Genomic DNA, 20,705 nt, shown 5'->3' with positions numbered 1-20,705 from the left:
TTCCAGACCTCTTTTGGTTTCCATTTTCCACTGGCCTGGTGCCCCTCTTCCCCCCAGGCTAATCATTGTGTCTCCTTGGTGTTCTCCTCCCTCTCCACTGCCCTCCATTTCCCCTGGCTTCTGTGGGGCTGGGTGGGGAATGACCTTCCAGCCAGGCTGCAAAGGGGAGTAGTGGGGTGGGAGGGAGAAACATGTACAAATGCCCAGAACAGCATATCTGGCTCAGGAGTGAGGGGCTAGGAAGGCATAGTCCAGAAGCCAGGCCCATGGAGGGGGAGGGCCAGGGATAGGTGTGAGTCTTGCAGCTGGTGCAATAGATTGGAAGGGAGGGGCTAGGGTGGCAGAAGAGTCTCCCTGCCCCCTGGGCCCTTAGCAGCACCATGTGCCTGGCTCTCCCACGTTTCCTTCCCAGCCCAAGGTCTTCCAGTAGGCTCAGTACCCCTGTGGCTGGGGTGGGCTCTCCTCCCTGTACCCCCTGCAGTGCTAAATTCTGCCCTAGATCCCTGTTGTCCCTGAGCACCATGCATTGGCACCTGCATCCAGTGTCTAGACAGGGACTGGCATGCTCTCCCATCACTGGGCCCACAGCTACAAGTGTCCAAGTAACAAGCCCCTCAGTGAGAACCCTGTAGTTTTGTCATTTTCCCCAGGCACTGCTGGCATTCTGAGGGTCATGGGGCTGGGGATAAAGCCTGGCAAGGTCAGTGTGGGTCCTCCATGTGAGTAATGATGAATCCCTTACAACAATCAGATGTCATGCAATCATTAAATGTGAGGTGATAGAATATGGAATGGCATGGGAAGACATTCATGATAACATATTAAGTGCATATTAAGTACAGAAATGTCAAGGACTATACATATATACATATCAGATATAAATATATATGATGTATATTTCATATGTTTATACATATGTGATGATTCTGTTTTATATGATAAAAACATTTACCATAGGAAAAACACAACTATAGGAAAAAAACCTGTCAGGATAACAACTAAAATGTCAAAAGACATTAGTTCTGGCTTGCTTAGTTGGGTGGTTTCCATTTTCCACAAGGAAGGTGACCTTTTGAAAAAGTAAAAAATTATTTTAAAAGCATATTCAATTTCTAAAGGGCTTTCTGCCACTCTGTTTTGTGTGTACTGATTAAGGAGCTTTTGCCCTTTCATACAGTCTTGCCAGACCCTCGTGGTGAGTCTGTGCCACCCTGGGCACTGAGAGCCCAGCACTAGCCAGGGCAGGCAGAGTTTATAGTCAAGTGAGAGGGACGAGCGCAAACCCAAAGAAGCACATCATTCACATTTCCTCCCTCAGGGTGGGTGCTGTATAGTCCCAAAGAACCACATGTGTGTGTGTCTTCCCTCTAGTACGCCCTATTCACTCCACCACATCCAGCCCTGCCATCTCCATCCACGAGGTGGGACATACCGGAGTCACCAAAACTGAGAGGAGTGGCATTACCAGACTGAGGAGTGAGATGAAACAGGTAAGAACACCCTGGCAGTGGCAGCAGCAGGAATGGGAAGAGAAGTGGTTCTCCTGCCTAGGCTCACCTCAGAAGGTCATAGAAACCCAGGGCATGAAGCTTCAGCCTGCTTTTTGTAGAGGACATGAGGTCCCTTCTGCTTTGGGATCTAAATAAAGCTCTGTACCCAGACAGGTACCCCTAGCTGCCCCTGTGCAACCTGTACCTGCCTGTTCCTTCACCTCAATGTGATGTTTTGTATATGTCCTAGAACATGCTTTTGTTCATGTTTATTTTTGTGCCATTTAAAAAGTAGAGTCATACAGAAAGAAACAATCATTTCTCCATCAAATGTGTCCTTCTATTGAAATAGAAGAATCTGGAAATAGAATTGAATGACCATGATATCTATGTTACCCACCTTCTACAGGTATCTTTTTTCTTTGTCCCCTTTTATTTAATTCACAATAAAAATCCTTTTGAACTTATCCTCACAGGACTGTGATTCAACATCTTTTTAGTCCTGATATGCACTATGCTAGAACTTGACCATGACCCATGGTAGGAAATAGACTTTCCTTTTGACAGAGACCTACAGTGAGAAATGTACTTGGATTTCCTCCTGTATTTCAAACGTTAGTCATGTTCCACTAGCTTGAGTCTGTGAGGCACTAATGATCACCCCCTGAGGTTGACCATCACTGCCCTGGATTATCAGAGGATGATAGAAATATTAGGATGTTCTTGATTTAGTTTTTGTTTATTTTCTGATGTTTTAACTTTCAGATGACAAGGCGATTTAGTGCTGATGAACAGGTGAAATATTTTTGCCTTGTTTTGTCTTTTACTGTGTGTCTTTCATGTCCTTTCTGGCTTGAATGTGGAAAGTGAAGCTGTAAATACAGAGTGTGACTGGGTGAAGGAGCAATTCTGCCCATCAAAGTGGCATAGTCAGACAACCCCCAGGGACAGAAAATGAGCGGGACTTGAAGGCAGGAGAAGTGACCTTGCCCTGGGCTTCAAAAAAACCCATTTGTCAAATTCCTGGGCTTTATAGGATACTTGTATGGTCTGGGCTCTGCCTCAAAGTTCCTGTTCAAAAAGAAGAAACTAAATAGGGGTATCTACGCAGGAGCTAAATTGGGTATACTTACCAATAGAAAGGCTGGGGCTATTCCTGTCTGCAGATGACCTGGGGGAATTTAACCCTGGAAGGAAAAAAAAATGTAAGGATACTGTTCTTCAATGCCACCCTGTGGCATCCTACTTCCTCCAGAAAACTGGAGTCACTTTTTTTTTTTTTAAGAGATGTGTCTCACTATGTTGCCCAGGCTGACCCCAGACTGGGCTCAAGCAGTCCCCCTGCCTCATCCTCCTAACCAGTTGGGACTACAGGTGCACACCACCACACCTGGCTTCCAGAGTCACATTTCTAATGATTTGATGTCCCTATGGACCAGGAAAGTATAGAGGAATCACATGTTGACATGTGAATGCAGATTGCACATGTTGTCCAGGGGTAAAACATACTTATCTCTCATTCTAATTTATGCTTCTTCCAAGTAAGGAACCAACTTTCCAAACGCCTTCCTTTGTCAGCCACTCGGTGGCACCGTTCCTCTGGTTACCCATACTCTGCTGGCCTAAGCATGGGTGAATATGGATGGTTCCTGTCACCTTCATTTAATTCTGTCCTTGCATGTTACAGAGACAGAATGATCACCTTTCTTCTTTGATGTGTTTATATTCAACTAGCTAGTACTAGTTTTATATTTGGCTATATTTATATTTCCTTACATTAAGGAAACATTCTCTGTTCAAAATTTAATCAGTGCCATGACAGTTTAAATTTCTATTCACTTTTGCAAGAACACCAGGTACACAGACCATACCCTTGTAATCTAAGAGTAGAGTCTAGACTTTTAGGTGAGGAAATACTTGTATGGCCAAAGGTCATCACCCTGATCACATGTGTGCATTTAACAAATACCTATGGGATGCCTATTAGATGCCAGTTGTTAGTGGTGGTTTATGGGCATTTTGTTGATCTCTAGATTTTCATGACTCAACATAAAACATCAGCATTTCATAACTGAGTTTGGAAAACATTCCACCTCAATTAGGCACCTTGCACAAGCAAACAGAATCTGGTATGTTTGCTTTTTTAAAGAAAGACCTGGGGCTGGGGCCAGTATTGTGCCAAGGTGCTGAGGCTAGATCACCTGCACTTCTGAGAACCTCTTGAGCCAACCCTCTCCATACCTTCCTTCCTGGCCACTTTTCATGCCTGTGTGCTTATGCTACTGGCATCTCTTGGTGTCTTCACACATGATTAAGTCAACTCTTTTTGTTTTTGTAGTTCTTTTCTGTGGGCCAGGCCGCATCCAGCAGTGTGCATTCCTCCAAGTCTGCGGTAAACATGTGTTGAATCATGTCCCTCCCTGCCTCCTCTTCTGTGTTCATACTGTCTGAATCTTCTAGTGGGCTCTCTCTGCTCCTACCTCATCCCTGAATTGTTTTGATTTGTATGTGTGCGTGGTGCTGGGTATGGAACCCAGGGCCTCATGTATTGCCAGGCAAGCTCTCTAGCACTGAGCTTTTTCCCAGCCCTTACCCCTGACTTCTGAAGATTTGACCTGGGTGTACAGTTTCCTCCTAATTTTGAGGAATTTCTAGAAAGGCTGAGAAGTTGTTCAACTAAACTTTGTTTTCCCTCTTGGGCTATCAGTTCTCTCTGCTTAAGCTCCTCAGCATGGTGTGGTTGAGGAGAGCTCTCCTCACCAGTTTGCAGGAGTTTCTGGAATCTTCAGGGCATTGGTTCCATATTTTTTAATTAAGTATTGAGCTGAGGCTCCTTGTAGGGTTCCAGCTCAAGTGAGGGCCTAAGAAATGTTCTAATCACAAAGACAAATCTGAGTCTTAGCCTACTGAAACCAAGAGAAAATCAGCTGAGTCATTGATGAGCTTGGCTGTAATTACTTTTATTTGTAGCTAATTGTTGCCTTATTTAAATGGCAGTAATGAGCCCAATGGAATAACCCAGCCTGTCTTTTTCAAAATAAGATCTGCTGAAGTCAAGATTAGTACAGAGAGAAGCCCGCCTCCTGCCCTGCTAGTGTGCTTAATATTGGGATTTTACTTTAAGTCTTTAAATTCAATGTTGTGCATTGAAAAATCAAAGTGCCAAATAATCCAGGACAAAGGCATGTGTAAGGATGCAGGTTACCCTTACCCTGACCTGGAGGCTGAAGGGCTAGAACCCACCCTGGGCAAGACAGCAGGCCGAGCTTTGCTCCAGCAAGGAGACACAGATGACTTCAGGCAAGCCCCTCTTCCAGGTCTGGCCGCCAGGCCCCATTGGGAGCTGCTATTTGGTCATGGGCAGCCCTGCAACAGTGCTGCCCTCACAGAGCCCAGAAGGAATCCAGTCTTTGGAGGAAGTGAGAAGGAAATGACACCCTCCTACCTTGTGTCACCAGGGCCAGTCCCAACTCAGAGCCACTGTGACCCTGCCAAGGCCAAGAACAGGACGGCAGCAGGCAGAATTGAAAAGCACGGGTGGAAATACTAAAATCTGAGGTCCCTGCCACTAACTGGGGATTCCTAGCCTTGACTTTTTGTCTTTGTCTCTGGGTCCTTCCCTCCTGTAGGAGGTATGGTATTCTCTGTGGTACTTGCCCTATAGTGATGCTGCTCAACTGGGCACTTTGGCATTTGTTCCCTGGACTGCAGACCGGAGAAGCTCACCTGCTTTGAGAGCCAGCATCTCTCCTGAGGTGTCCTCAGGGAAGCAACCCTCAGGTGGATAGCTGCTCCTCAGCACTCAGCACAAGCCAGTCATGCTCTCAGGGTTTTTCCGTGTCTTCAACTCAACAAATGCCCACAGGCAGCTCCCTGTTGTACAGATGCAACCAGGGTGGCAGTTGGTGCTAGTGTAGGGCCAGGGAAGCCTCACCTGGGTCTGTGCTGCAGCTAGCTGTTACTGAGTTGGGGTTGGCACCGCAGTGGCCTGATCCCAGAACTCACACTATCCCTGCTTAGCCAATGCCCTATGAGTTTGGGTCCTCTGGGTGTTCTACTACCTCTTGGAGGCAGGGAGGAATCAAGTAATCAACCTGGAGAGCAAAAGAATAATCCAACATCAAAGAGCAAAATGGACAAGGAACCCTGTTCCTCCCTGGGTGAGTGGCATATAGTGATTTTGATTAGTTCACTAAGCCAGACTTCATGGAGGTGAGCTTTTCCCTGGGGCACCTGCTGGGCATCCCTCAAGACTTCTAAAGAAGACTACTTGCTTTCTGTGTTACAGAGGTCCAGCACCCCATCCTCACCCACGGGCACATCATCATCAGACTCAGGAGGATATCACATTGGCTGGGGGGAGCGGCAGGGCCAGTGGCTACGCAGAAGAAGGCTGGATGGGGCCATCAACAGGGTCCCGGTGGGATTCTACCAGAAGGTGTGGAAGATCCTTCAAAAGGTGAGCTGGGCACTGGGCCATACTCTTCATGCACTGGTACTGAGAGAAGTGTTCCCAGGGAATGAGCCAGCCCTCTATTGCCTCTATGGGACACGGTGGCACTGCCAGGTATCAGGTAACAAATGGCTGCAGAACAAGCAAACACACAGCCTCTGACCTTGAGCAGCTCACAGTCTAGAGCAGGGTTTCTCCACCTTGGCACTGTGTCATCTGGCCCAAGTAATTTTCTGCTGTTGGGAACTGTCCCATGCACTGTGGGGTGTGTAGCAGCATCCCTGGCCTCTACCTATTAGTTGGTGTCTGCTGGACACTATGTTAGGTCCTGAGGGTGTTCAGGAACTTCCAGTGTGGCACGCAGTCCTGTGTCCTTCCCATCCCGGGCTGCTCCTGCTTCCTTCCCTGGAGGACAGGGACCCCCAAGCCCTACCTCCTTAGCCAGCTTCCCACTGCTGATATGGCTATCCGACAGGGTTGTGTTTCCCACCTGTTAAAGAGTCATTGGAGGTTGTGGCTGGAAACCAAGAAGAGGTGACACAGCCAGACTGTACTGCACACCTGAACACGGGAAGCCTGTATGAATGCCTGTTGCCAAGGAGGGGGCAGCATGGCCAAAGGGGGCAGATGGGCCCCTTTGTTCTCTGCATTCCATCTCCTCCCACATGGGCCTCAGGACATTCATGCAGCTTCCCAGGCCCCACCAGAGCTTGTCCTTGCCTCTCCCACAGAGAGATGGTATGCCTCAGTTATAAAGTGTTTATCCAAACCAAGACAAATTTTTTTTTCCCTAAATGATTTCTTTCTAGCTCATTTCACAGTAGGAAAGGAGTGAAAAATGCAGTAATCCCAAGCTGAACGTACTCTAGCCCCCTTTGCAAAGTCACAGCACCATTTGGTCTGCATTCTTTCTGTAGAAAATGCCTTTGGCCAGTTGTGAAGCTTTGGCCTCTGTGCTTTATGGGTCTGAGGTCTTCCTCAGGGCAGGCGCAAAGCTGGGTGAGAGGAGTTCAGAGCGGACCCTGTCCATAAGCAGCTGGACTCTGATACCCACTAAGGGGAGCCCTCAGAGTTGTGGACGCCCCTCGTGCGCCATCCCCTGCCTCTTCAGGAGTCCTCAGGAAGGGGTGAAGGCAGGGTGGCTGCTGCCGGCACAGCCGGCACACTAGCAGTTAGAAAATGGCCATTAGACTAGGAAAAATTATTCCTAGAAAATCTCCCCACTCTTCCTGGGGCATCATGTTTCCGTCCGGACTTCCACTGGCACAAAACCAAGATGCTTTTATTATGAAAGAGCAGCATTTTGTATTGAGCCTGCTTGATATTTATATATACGGTGTGCATGTGCATGTCTGTGCATGTGCTCGAGTCTTTTGTGATTGGTCCTTTTTATAGAAATCTCGAAAATAGACGCCTGTAAAGGCACAGAAGCATCACTTCACCAGTAGGAGCCATGAAAATCTCCCTTCATTATGGCACCAAAGGGGGCCTGGCAGGCACCAGGGCCCAGTTGCCAAGTGAAACATGGAGCCTCCAGGGAGGAGGATGCCACAGCTCCCAAGGGCATTATTTGTGCGGGATCTGAAAGATGCCTGCTGGTTTCCCTAGAATTGTTCCATCGAAAACACAGCCTGTGGGCAGTGAGAACAGCGCTCTAAAAATAACTGACAGTCTGGCGTGTTCCAGCCCTCGTGCAGATTTCCAGGGCAGGGAGAGCTGTGCAAGCAAGTGCGTGTGTGAACACTCAAGCACTTTTACCATGTTCTAGAATCTGACTGAAATGTCTGTGTTCTTCCTCCAGTGCCACGGTCTCTCCATTGATGGTTATGTCCTCCCATCCTCAACGACCCAAGAGGTATGAGGAGGAGAACCCAGACCTCTGTGGGTTTCTTTTATGGGCTCTGAACGCTCACATGTAGTCGGGCTATTTGTAGGTCTGATCTTTTTAGCCACTTCACCCTCAAATTGCGCAGCTTCTTTCCTGTCACCTTTTGTCTCGTTCAGAAACAGCATTTCTAGACTATCAAGCTCCATATTTTCCCCAGGACCCCTGAATACCCCAGCCAAGTTTCCTCCCACACATACTAGACCCACATGCGGCCTCCATGGGCCTCTTTTCTTGAGCTGCAAGAAGGCTTATCCCTCCTCCCACCCCATGCATTCTTTTAAAAATGGGTGTTTTAGTTTGACCCTACCCAAGAAGGGAATGATGAGAAGAAAAATAAGAAATAGTCCCTATGCCCTGCAAGTCACAGTCCAGTATGCAGATAGAGGAGACTAGGACAAGGCCAACTGGCTCTTGGAGCAGAGTGCTCAGCCTCCTACTCCAGAAGGTTCCCACTGCAGAATCAAGACAGTGGCCAGAAGGGAGGTGGCATTTGAGCTGCGTCCCAGTGGTGCTGAGGGAAGTGTTGGTTACTGGGCTGTTTCTGTCCCATCTCATTGTTGGCCACCTGCCTGTCCCTTTGACAGATGACTCCACATGAAATCAAGTTTGCTGTCCATGTGGAGTCAGTGCTGAACCGTGTGCCCCAGCCCGAGTACCGGCAGCTGCTGGTGGAAACCATCATGGTGCTGACACTGCTCTCAGACACAGAGATGGACAGCATTGGGGGCATCATCCATGTAGATCAGATTGTGCAGATGGCCAATCAGCTGTTCCTGCAGGACCAGGTAGGTGTGCCCAGACCATCTGCTCACCCTACAGCTGAAGCCGAATAGTCAGGTTGGCCAGCATTTTTCTCTGTTGAAGCTGGAGGTTCTATATCCAATAGAAAGGAGTATGCGCCAAAGAAAATGTCATCAGATGGTGAAAAAATGGCCACTTGGTTAGGAAATGGCACAGTGGCCACTTGGGAAATCAACCTTTGAACAGGCCTGTGTCAGTGTAGCTTTTAGTCTAAACACCACCACTTGCTACATATGTGGCTCTGGGCAAACCACTTATCCTGTATACAAAATCAGGTTAGGCAAAGAAGCTGCCCTCTCATAGTCCAGTGCAGAGCTGCAAACTAGGGTCTGTGAGAACATAGTCAAGCCCCTAGCAGAGGCAGAAGGCCCTACCTGCTGGGAGGCACTGGCTTTCTTTAGTGAAGCCTGGACTTGGACCTCTAGCAACCACCCCTCACCCACACTGGCCGCCTCCAATATGCAGAAGAATCTTGTGGGGGGCGGGGGGAGGTGGACTCTGCTCACGTTCCCTCTGCCTGTTCCTGCTGCAGGTATCAATTGGAGCCACTGATACCCTGGAGAAAGACCAAGCCACAGGAATTTGCCACTTCTTTTATGACAGTGCTCCAAGTGGGGCTTATGGGACAATGACCTACCTAACAAAAGCAGTGGCTTCTCACTTGCAGGAACTGCTGCCCAGTTCAGGCTGCCAGATGCAATAAGACTACAACTATAAACATGATCACCTCTGAATCTGTCACTTGCCTCCTAGCCTCATTGGGAATTTTCTTCTGTCCCCCAAGATCCCCTATGCTGTCACAAAAGCATGTCCCACCAGAAACATTCACTGGGAGGAGATGGCAGCACTCGACCTGAAACCAATGTATGTTTAAACCACAGATAGAACTGATGAATCCTGTGCTCCCCCAAGGAGCACCCTGGGATCATTTTCTAGGTTCATTTTGCTGGAACATTTGTCACAGCATCTGGTCTCATGGACTCTAAGAAGGAATTAGAAATTGGTCTCTTTTGAGTGCAGAGCGAACTGAGAAGCCAGCTTAAATTGGCTCTCAGAGAGTTACAGAAATAGGTTCGATGAGCTAGTGACACATCTTAAAGACAGAAAGATCCTTCCAGCAGCAATAGCTAGACAAGCAGACCTTGACAGGGGAACATCTTAACAGAATGCAGTCTGTCTGGGGTCCAAAATGTTTACCAAATAGAACAATTCTCTTTCTGTAGAATTCTCACTATCTTGTACCCTGCTTTCTTCTTAGCTGCTCTATTAGCATGGCTGACTTCATGTAACAATTCTGTTGCCAAGATTTATACAATTGCTCCCAGTTAATTTTGGCTCACATCTTCAAGAATTTTATCCTGGCTGCCCATGAATTGGGGGTGTCTCCTACCTTATGAAAACTCCCACATCTTCCAGAATCTAGGGGGAAAAAAGGTGAGACTCTGAATTTTTTATAATAGCCAAACAAATTGTTGTTTTGGAGCTGGAGCAGGTAGGGAGTCCCCTGTCTCTCCCCTCCCAGGCTCAAGAGGAACCATCACGTGATGAATGAGTCACTAGATGCCATGGAAATTAATGGTGTGTTCCCACAGAAACATTGCTTCCCTCTTAAAAATAGAGCCAGGCTGGGAATTTGAACTCTTTTCATAAAAGCATTTGCATCCTCACTCTTGGGTGTGGTTGGAGATAATGGTTGTAGAGAAAGATGGTTTGTGACAGGGTCTGGCAAATCTTTTGCCAGGTGTCCTTGTGAATGGAGTTTCTCTCCAGGCAGTGTCTTCCCCTGGGGTGAATAAACATTAGAGAGAATAATTTCCATAAATAATACACCTTGAAAGACAGGTCATCTGGTGGCCAAGGGGTGCCCTCTGTTTGGGTGACAGTGATGGGTTAGATTCATGGTGATGCTTCCTCTGAAATGGAAATGAGACTACTGGATCTGTCTCTCATTCCTTGAAGTGTCTGTGAAGGGGGAGAAGAGAGGATGATGCTGTAGCTGCTTTAAGGGGCCTCAGCTCTGCCTAGCACCCCTCAGAGTCAAGATGCAGTACTGATAGTTATTCTTAAAGCAGAGGAAAGGTACGTGACTGCCCCCTGGCAGAGTCTTTCTTTAGGCCAAACCAGGTGTTTTAGTTGCTCCTGGGAGAGGCCATGGTGACAAGAGCAGCCTCCCTGTGCTCATCAGGGCTTGGTGGTGTGCAGATGCCACTTACCAGGGACTTTACTGCCTTTGGTTCCATTTCTTCCAAATCACAATACTCTCCCTGCTGAGGTAAGAGTAGTTACATAAAGAACAAGCCCCGGAGTCTGTCAGTTCCTGCCACGACGGATTTACACATTCCTTGCACAGGCACAGATCCCAGAGACTATGTGGGCAGCTGGCCTGCAGCAGCCCATACATAGGCCTGGCTCCACGCCCTCTCCCCCGGGCTCCTGCACAACCCCTACACCTTCCCATTCACTCTCCCTTTGGAGAAGGATGAGGGTGCCAAGGTGGCAACAGGACTGGAAGGAAAAAAGCCCTAACCAGCCTGTTCGCTGCCATTTGCCTGAAATCCACAGGACACAACCTCCCTGGTTTCCTATATTTTTCATAGGCTTTTTTTTTTTGGGGGGGGGGGTCTTTAAGACATGCCCAACATCAGCATGAGTCAGAGGGTAATGTAATTGCCTGACTCCTTGGTGGATCATTTTCAAACACATGCTATAAGAAAAGAAGGATGGGCTGCGGATAGAGCTCAGTTGGTAGAGTGCTTGCCTCGTGTACACAAGGCCCTGGGTTCAATCCCCAGCACCACAAAAAAAGAAAGAAAGGTATGAGGCACGAAAGTGCCTGTTGCTGCTTGGAAGGAGCTCTAGGAAGAGCTAGAACACGCCAGACTAGCCAGGTGCCAATTCAGAATAATCACCTGCCTGCCAATGACCTGCAAAGCCACAGCTGCTATGTTTGGGCCCCAGCGAGCTGTGGGCCTGGAGGGGAGCCATAATAAGTGACTTAACCAATCCTTCGAGTCACTCTTTGAAACCTCTTTAAATGAAGCCCTGAAATAGGGCTGCATTTCCACAGGCATCAAGCTGTCAGCTTCAAAGAAGGAGAATAGGCTTCTGAGGCTTGATCCCTTTAGTGAGCAGCTGAGGCTACACGGAGGCAGAGCAGATGTTTGAGGGGGATGGGGGATGGGCGATGATATGGTACAAGTCCTGCAGCTGACACCAACCTTGCCTGGGGGGACTTGGTTTCCCCACTGCAGAGAGGCCCCAGAGCCTTAGGTCTACACTGGCTCCTCCCCTACCCTGAGACTGGGAGGGGGGTTTTTCCTATCTCTCCCCTCAGTGCTGACCTGACAACTTTGACCTTTACTGAGGCTGTTGGGTTATAGTGTTCTGTTTCAAAGGACAAGCTTGTGAAGTAAAGAACTAACATAAGTTGAAAAGCCACTGGCTGCCCCACTGGGTGCTCTCATCTGAGATGAGTTCAGTATCCCTGCACTGATTCTGTGATCTTGGACAAGTAAGTTAACGTTGCACCTCACTTTGCCCATCTGCAAAAAAGTCAAGAGGCCTACGAACTGACACAGGACTAAGCATGCTGAACTCACCTGTCTTTGGCTGTTGGAGTGACCAGATATGCTCTATTGGCAACCCTAGGCTGGCCAACTGAGGATAGGAAGCTCTGTTTGTCATGCCCAGTGTCTCATGGGGTGAAAATCTGTCAGGTCAGAGGATCTGCCTCTCTTCTAAGGCATGGTGACAAGAAGGAGAATTGTTAGGCCTCAGCTGCCTGGATAAAGAGGATGCAAATGCTTCCCTGTGTTAAAAAAAAAATCAGGAGGCAAGAGAAACAGTTTGTCAGTTGATTGATGCCATTTATTTCTGGACAAGATGACCGGAGGCTTGGCCTCCCTTGAAGTAAATTACAGCAGAATCATTTCAGTTCTGTTGACTCACACATAAGTCTAGCAAATAGCTTTTGTCTTTTCTGCTTCCTTGTCAAAGGGTACAAAAGTCTCCCATCTATCCTTCCCTTTACACCATTATCTTTCAAGGTGACTCTTATGCTTTTGAAGTCCCTGCCATCTGCTCTGTACAACTCTGCATTTTGCAAGATGTGAGAGCATCGTGTTCCCAGAATGCCTTCTGTTCTCCCAGACTTGGCCATGGAAAGATCTGCCTGTGAAGTGAAAAGACAGCAGCCCTGTCATTCTCTTAGAGCCCAGTCCCCCTTTTCCTCCTCAAAAAGCCACTTAGGAGGGCTAGGGTTGTGGCTCAGTAGTAGAGCGCTTGCCTAGCATGCGTGAGGCACTGGGTTCCATCCCTGGCACTATATAAAAAAAATTAAAATAAAATAAAGGTATTGTGTCCATCTACAACTAAAAATAAATAAATATTTTTTAAGCTACTTAGGAAAAAATCCATGGCCTTTGAGTTACCAAGAGAATTCTCTGAAGAATGAGAGTACCAGAAACTGTGAGAAAGACTATTCTCCAATCTAATGTGTGTTCAATGGCTTGAAAAAGAGGAACATTCTGTATGTGGGGTGTGTGTGTGTGTGTTTTTAAATGTGCAATTTTGGCAAAAATGCCTCTTAGAAGGGCTGTAATAATTGGAACCAATGAACTCTGAAGTCATGTGATTTGTCCCCCTGCCTTAGTGCAATATGTAAACTATTCTGAAAAAAAAAAATGAATGAATCCCGAAAGCATTTGCTACATACCTAGGCATGGAGAAGTGTGGACTGGCAAGGTGGCAGATGAAAAAAAAATACCCTGTTCATTTTTGAAGGCCTCCGAAAAAGGACATTCACTAGGCTGCTGAGATAAGCATTCCTCACCCCAGTCCACTGACACATTCACCTCTCAATCCTAAATCCTATGCAGTTTGGGCCCATTTATCAGCTGGTAGCCACCAGAGCCTTCCACCTCTAGCTGTACCTGCATATCGGGCATGAGGAATGGTTGTGCTTTTGCACTTGCCTTTTTGAGAGACTTTTCAGACACAAACCCGGGAGGGATGTGCCAAGGAGAAATCCTAGTAACTGGCTGTAATCTCTCAGTCTTTGTCATTGGGTCTGAATTCTTACTTGCAAATAACAAACCAACTCTGGCTGGGTTAAGGAAATACGTTTCTTAAAGATTGGATAAGTCACATGTCACCAGATTTAAAGCTCCCCAGCCAGGACCAGGACCCTCTATCACTTCCTACTACTCCCAGCCTCACATACTGAGGCTTAAACCCCAGATACCCAAGATGCTGGACACTGCCATCTCTTCTGCTCTTTTGGAAACTGAATATAGGGGCAGCCTCCTGTCACCAGAATGCATTGCAAACAGCCACTAGCTGCTGTGCAAGGTCTCAGGCAGTGTGCTGCATCAGCTAAGGGGATACTGTTAGCTGAGCAGGAGGTTAGAAAAGCCATTATCCGAGAGTTCTGCCTTCTATAGTGGAGGGGGCGGGGACTCAGTTTCACAACATGGAGATACCCCAGATACAGGAAGGGGGTTCAAATGCTACACATCTATCTAAAATTAAGAGTCCCCTCCAGCAAGGAATCTTGGGTTTTGTTCCTTTGTCCACAAAAGAAGGACCTGTGCCCCTCCAGGTGTCTGCCCTGGAGAACTGGCCATAAAGGCATGTTTGCCTTCTGGAGAAGGCTGTGCAGCGGGAGTGAAAGGCAGAGACCCCTCTCCCAAACCAAGGAAGTCATCCCAGTGCCACCCCCAGACTCAAGGCATGGCAGTTGTATGTTCTTTCACCAGGTAGAAGTGTAGCCATTGAGCCAGTGGTCAGATCCCCACTGCTGTGGAGGAGAGCCAGACACACCGCCTTCCAGCCCTCAGCTTCCCAGGAGCTGTCAGGATGCAACTCAGCAAGCCCCAGGTAACTGCCAAGGGTCCTTGCATTTTTCCTGACCACCAGCCCAGCCCCATTAGACTTCCCTGGACCCTTAGTGATAGCCCATCTGGGATAAGATGCAAATGATTGGCACATCTTTCCTTCTAAGTCTTTAGCCAGCTGGGGGATTTAAAAATAAAGAATTGGAACCAATTCATGGTATAAGCCGTGCTCCTGACAGTGTGAATAATTTCCCCCAGCTGTCACCAGGGCTCACTCCCTGCATTCTTGTAAGCACCCCCCCCCCCCCCCCCCGTGCTCTCAGCTTGAGGGAGGCACAGCCATCTAGGCAAGGCAGCCCTTCCACCTCCCCCTCACTTTCCCTCCCCTCTGGAGAGGCAGGCAAGAGCTCCCTCCTTCCCTTCTCTTTCCCTCATTAACCACAAGAGTTCTGGAATGCTGGTGCCCAGCAGGCTGAGGGAGGGATGGAGAGGGCCACACACATGGGCAAGGCAGCCCTTTGCACCGGGAAGTGAAGCAGCTGCGCTAAGCGGACCTTTGTGACGTGGAAGGATCGGACTCAGCTGCCCTTGTGGCTTGAATCTCACCTGAAAGCTCTTGGTTTCTCATCCCCTAAAGCAGGGAGCTCCCTCATGCTAGGCTGATGACTGACCCCCCACCCCACCTGATTTGTGCTTCCATCCTGAACCCAACATACTAGCCATCAGCTTAGTGCTGTCAGCGCACAGAGATGTGGCTGGCGCCAGGCTGGGCAGGCTGCAGGACAGAGGCTCTATGCCTAGGAAGGGAAGATGCCATAAATAAGCAAGTTGCCAGTGTGAGTCCAGAGAGGGGAAGGGTTCCCTCTGAGCCCTGGATGAGTGCAGGCTTGGCAGTGTAAATGATGCTGGACCAGGAGAGTATGGGGCCAGCAAAGGGCCTTTGAGCATTAGAAGCAACAGAAGCCGGCAAGGCCACCTGGGCATAGCCAGCTCTTAGCCAAGGAGACATGGGGGGTTCCTCGAGTCAGGCAGTGGCAGTAGGGGTGGGGGACTATATCAGAGGCTGCATCCTCTGCCACTCACCACCCCCACTGCTGTGGCTCTGTTTGCTCAGTGATACAAGGGGGAAGAGGGACCTGCTGGTGCTGCTAGTTTGCTTGAGAGCTTGCTGACTCTTCCACACCCTCCCCTGGTCCAAGATTAGTAAACACTCACCTGCAGAAGGTTGGGAGCCATGAGGTAGGAGTTTCTCAATAGCATAATCCATCAGTGTTGGAGTACAACCACCAACCATGTGCTGCGTAGCTGCTGTGGTTTGGATCTGGAATGTCCCCATAGACCTCATGTGTTGACAACTTGGTCCCTGGTGCAGCAATGTTCAGAGGCAGGGCTTTCAGGAAGTGATGGGTTCATGAGGACTCCAATGTCATCAGTGGATTAATCCCTTACATGGATTAATAATTTGAATGGACTACTTGGGGGGACGTGGAAACTATAGGAAGTAGGTCACTGGGGCTATACCCTTGAGGACTGTATCTTGTCCCTAGCCTGTAATTCCCCACTCCCTGTCCCTACCAGCTGCCAAGAGCTGAGCAGCTTTCCTCCACCACACCCTTCTGTCATGATGTTCTGCCTCCTCTCAGGCCCAAAGCAATGGAGTGAGCTGGCCCTGAGAAACACCTGAGACCATGAGCCAAAATCAATCTTTCCTCCCCTAAGTTTTTTTGTCAGGTATTTTGGTCAAGATAATGAAAACCTGATGACACAATGGGACAAGACAGGTGGGCAGGCCAAGGCCAAGGCCATCTCTGTGTCTCCCTGAGAAACCACTCCCTAACTTCTCCTCCACCCCCACCCCCTAGACAATGAGGAATGAGCATTAGATATATAACATGTCAGGCAGTGATAAGAGCCACAGACAAGAAAAAAGTGCAGAAAAGGACATGGAGTCCTCCGGGCAGGGACAGGCTGTTGTATGAGATGACTGGAGGGGACCTCTAATGAGGCAAAATTTGGTCAGAGACCTGAAGGAAGTGAGGGCCTGAGCCATGCAATACCTGGGGAAAGAACAGTAAGCAGAGCGAACAACCAGCGCAGAGGCCTGAGAAAGGAGGCCGCCTAACATGTCCATGGAGCCCCAAGGAGGCCAGGGTGGGAGTGGAACCATCAAGGGAGAAATACACACTTAGGCTTTTGCCCCAAGTCACTGGAAGGTTTTGAGCAGAGGAATGGTTTAACAATTGCCAACCCTACCCAGTAAGACTGACTTTAAAGGGAAATAGGGCAATGGGGCAGTAGCTAGAGGCAGAGGGGAGAAAGGGCTCATTTTGGAGGGAATATATCTATGAGAGGTGAAAGAGGAAAGAGACAAGTGCCTGAGGCAATTTAACTTTCTTCCATCTAATGTAAGAAGCCCAAAATATCCAGAAGCAGTCCCTGCTTTGCTGCTATTTAGAGGAAGAATCTGGTAGCAGGAAAATGGCAGTGGCAGAATGACAGAAGGAAAGCAGGAGAGGAATCATTCCCATTCCCTCCTTTAACCTCCTTCCTATCTCAGGCTGAAAAACCCATGTGCTCCTTAGAACTTTTAAAAGCAAACATACCCATAAGTATATGCACATACATACTAACATACATATGTGAATACATGGCCACATACCTACACCTAGCTGTGACAGCATCCCTTCACTAAGGAATGGGGTTGCAATTACTATGCAGTAAAGGTAGCAAAGGAGTCAGTGGCTGGGAATCTGTCCCTAGGGCTCCCTTGGTTTCTCCCTGCTCTCATCTGCCCTTTCAGATGTTTTTCTATCATAAACCCAATAAACATCAGACCTCTTCCTTGACATCCTAAGCATCTACCTGCCCTTCAAGTTGGGGCCTTAGAAAACACGAGTTATAGGTTCTGGGGTGGAGGCCTTTGAAGATTCTAAAGGCTATGCATTCTGCAAGTAACTCAGTCTGCTTTCTCTGCACTTTAAATAGATGTGCTGGGCTGAGTTTTAAATTTGACACATTTCTTTTTTAAAACTGAAAAAAAGAAGCACAATCAAAAAAAAAAAAAAAAGCATTACCATCTCAATAAATGCAGAAAAAGCCTTAGACCAAATTCAACATCCCTTCATGATAAAAGCTCTGAAGAAACCAGGCAGAGAAGGAAATTAACATTGTAAGAGCTATACATGACAAACCCAAAGCCAACATTATGCTGCATGGGGAAACACAGAAAGCATTTCCTCTAAAATCAGGAACAAAGCAAGGGTGTCCACTCTTATTACTTCTATTGAATATGGTACTTGAAACTTTAGCCACAGCAATTAGGTAAGAGAAACAAATAAAAGAAATACACATAAGAAAGGAAGAAGTCAATTTATCCCTATTTGCAGATGATATGATCCTATACTTAGAAGACCCAAAAGACTCCATCAGAAGACTTCTAGATATGATAAACAAATTCAGCAAAGAAGCAGGATAAAAAAATCAATGCACAAAAATCAACAGCTTTTCTATATACCAAGAATGAACCAATGAACCCGTTATTAAAACACAAATTAGGAAAACAATTCCATTCACAATAACTTCAAAAAATAAAACATCTAGAAGTAAACCTAACCAAAGAGGTAAAAGACCACTACAAAAGAAAAAACATTACAGAACACTGAAGAAAGAAATTGAAGAAGACATTAGAAAGGGAAAAGACCTCCCACATTCATGGACAGGCAGAATAAATATTGTTAAAATGGCTACATTATCAAAAGAGACCTGCAGATTCAATGTGATCCCCCACCAAAATACCAATAACATTTTTCACAACCCAAAAATTCATATGAGGGCACAAAATACCCTGAACAGCCAAAGCAATCCACAGGAAAAAGAACAAAGCTGGAGTTATCAGAATACCCAATTTCAAAATATAATATAGAGTTATAGTAACAAAAACAGCATGGTACTGGCATAAAAAGAGACATGGAGACCAAATGGAATAAAATAGAAGACACATAAATAAACCTACACAGCTAGAGACATTTGATTCTTGACAAAAGTGCCAAAAATATACATTGGAGAAAAGATAGCCTATTTAATAAATAGTGCTAAGAAAACTGGATACCCATATGTAGAGGATTGAAACTAGATCTCTATCTCTCACTCTGGACAAAAAAACAATTCAAAATAGATCAAAGATCTAAGTAGAAGACCTGAAACTTTGAGACTGCTAGAAGAAAACACAGGAAAAACACTTCAAGACATTAGCACAGGCAATAACTTCCTGAATTGCTCTGATAGCTCAGGAAATAATTGTAAGAACTGACAAATGGAATTGCATCAAATTAAAAAACTTCTGCACAGCAAAGGAAACAACAGAGTGAACAAACAGCATGGAAGAAAATCTTTGCCATTACTCTTTCCACAGAGGATTAATATCCAGAATATATAAAGAACTCAAAAAAGCTTAACACCACAAAACAAATAACAGTTAATAAATGGGCATATTAACTGAACAGATACTTCTCAAAAGAATTATTATGGCCAATAATTATATGAAATAAGTCTAATACTTTTAGTCATCAGGTAAATGCAAATCAAAACTACATTGAGATTCCATCTCACTGTAGTCAGAATGGCTATCATCAAAAATACAAGAAACAAGCCGGGCACAGTGGCACAGGCCTGTAATCCCAGCACTTGGGAAGCTGAGGCAGGAGAATAGCGAGTTCAAAGTCAGCCTCAACAATTTAGCAAGGCTCTAAGAAACTTAGTGAGACCCTGACTCTAAATAAAATATTAAAAGGGCTGAGGATGTGGCTCAGTGGTCAAGTGCCCCTGGGTTCAATCCCTGGTATATAAAAAAAGAAGAATACAAAGAACAATAAATGTTGGTGAAGATGCAGCAAAAAAGGAACACTTATACACTACTGGTAGAGATGTAAATTAGTATAGCCACTATGGAAATCAGGATGGAGTTTCCTCAGAAAGCTAAAAATAGAACTACCATATAATCCAGCTATCCCACTCCTCGGTATCTATCCAAAGGAATTAAAGTCAACATATTATAGAGATGCCTGCATACCCATTTTTATCATGGTACAATTCACAATAGCCAACCTATGTAATTAACCTAAATGTCTGTTGACAGATGAATGGATAAAGAAGATGCAATACACACACACACACACACACACACACACACACACACACACACAACATGGAGTATTATTCAGCCATGAAGAAAAATGAAATCATGTCATTTGCAGAAAAATGGGTGGAACTGGATATCATCATGTTAAGTGAAATAAGCCGACTCAGACAAATATTGCATGTTTTCTCTCAAATGTGGAATGGTGGGGACAGACAACATGAAAGTAGAAGGGAGATGGCTAAAAAAGAAGGGGATCAGGAGAGGGGGAAAGTGAGCAAGGAAGTAAGGGGGTGGGTGTCATCAAAGTATGTTATATGCATGCACAAACAAGTCACATTGAAATCCATTTTTCTGTATAATTAATATGTGCTAATAAAAAAGAAAGCAAGAAAGAAATGTAATGAGTTATCCACAGGAGCGGAGAGGTGCTCCCTGCTGGAAGGTGGTCATCTGGGAACATTCCAGGAGGAGACTGGCCAGGGGTGTATACCTTGAGGGGTGGAGTGAATGGAAAGATGAATGGGAATAGTTGAAGCCAAAAAGATTGGCTCCAAAGAGGCCCTAGAATAAGTGACTCAGTCTTCTAGGACTCTCAGGTATGTCAGAGAAGAAAGGAAGGCAGAGTTGAACTGCACACATGGCTCGGGTGTTGGGAGTGGCAAACTACCATCATCACACGTCTATGTAGAGGACCACTACAGCACCAGAACTTTACAGATGGGAAAACCAAGGCTCCCGAGGGCTTGTGAATGTCACACACTCCTTAGTGGCAAATGAGGACAAAAGTCCAAAAGCCAGTTTCCCAACTCCATGTTTACCTAGATGCAAGCAAATTTCTTTGCATTTACTTTACAAAGACACTTCAGAAGAGAAACCATTGTCTTAGTTTACATAAGGATTGGACATAGGCGAAGGGAAATAGTGAAGAGAAAGGACTTCTCAGCTTAGTATGTGGCAGTAAAAAACTCAATTCCATCTAGGATGATGCAAATAATGTTTGCAAATAGGCAGCCCAGAGATGCACCGTACAGTGCCCCCAACTCAAGATCCCAACATGCCCAGCAAGGAGGCCTTTGCCAGGCTCCCATACACCCAGAGAGGG

The 20,705-nt window shown here is 46.6% G+C and overlaps 1 protein-coding gene across 3 annotated transcripts in view; it reads left to right on the top strand.

The window, feature by feature from the left end:
• Nucleotides 1-12,978, top strand: part of PHKA2 (phosphorylase kinase regulatory subunit alpha 2) — a 74,093-nt gene extending 61,115 nt beyond the window's left edge. For 2 of the 3 annotated variants that reach the window (XM_081276459.1, XM_081276457.1), the window contains 7 exons: nucleotides 1,372-1,490; nucleotides 2,256-2,285; nucleotides 3,829-3,882; nucleotides 5,779-5,949; nucleotides 7,745-7,798; nucleotides 8,416-8,616; nucleotides 9,165-12,978. In XM_081276459.1, coding sequence (XP_081132585.1) covers nucleotides 1,372-1,490; nucleotides 2,256-2,285; nucleotides 3,829-3,882; nucleotides 5,779-5,949; nucleotides 7,745-7,798; nucleotides 8,416-8,616; nucleotides 9,165-9,335 — 800 coding nt within the window. In that variant the 3' untranslated portion in view covers nucleotides 9,336-12,978. The remainder of the gene's footprint in view (nucleotides 1-1,371; nucleotides 1,491-2,255; nucleotides 2,286-3,828; nucleotides 3,883-5,778; nucleotides 5,950-7,744; nucleotides 7,799-8,415; nucleotides 8,617-9,164) is intronic. The other variant, XM_081276458.1, reaches the window with a different exon arrangement.
• Nucleotides 12,979-20,705: the final 7,727 nt, after the last annotated feature.

This window comes from Spermophilus citellus (genome assembly GCF_964194105.1).
Source record: "Spermophilus citellus genome assembly, chromosome: X".
Lineage (NCBI taxonomy): Eukaryota > Metazoa > Chordata > Mammalia > Rodentia > Sciuridae > Spermophilus > Spermophilus citellus.
This window is presented reverse-complemented; position numbering and strand designations above follow the sequence as displayed.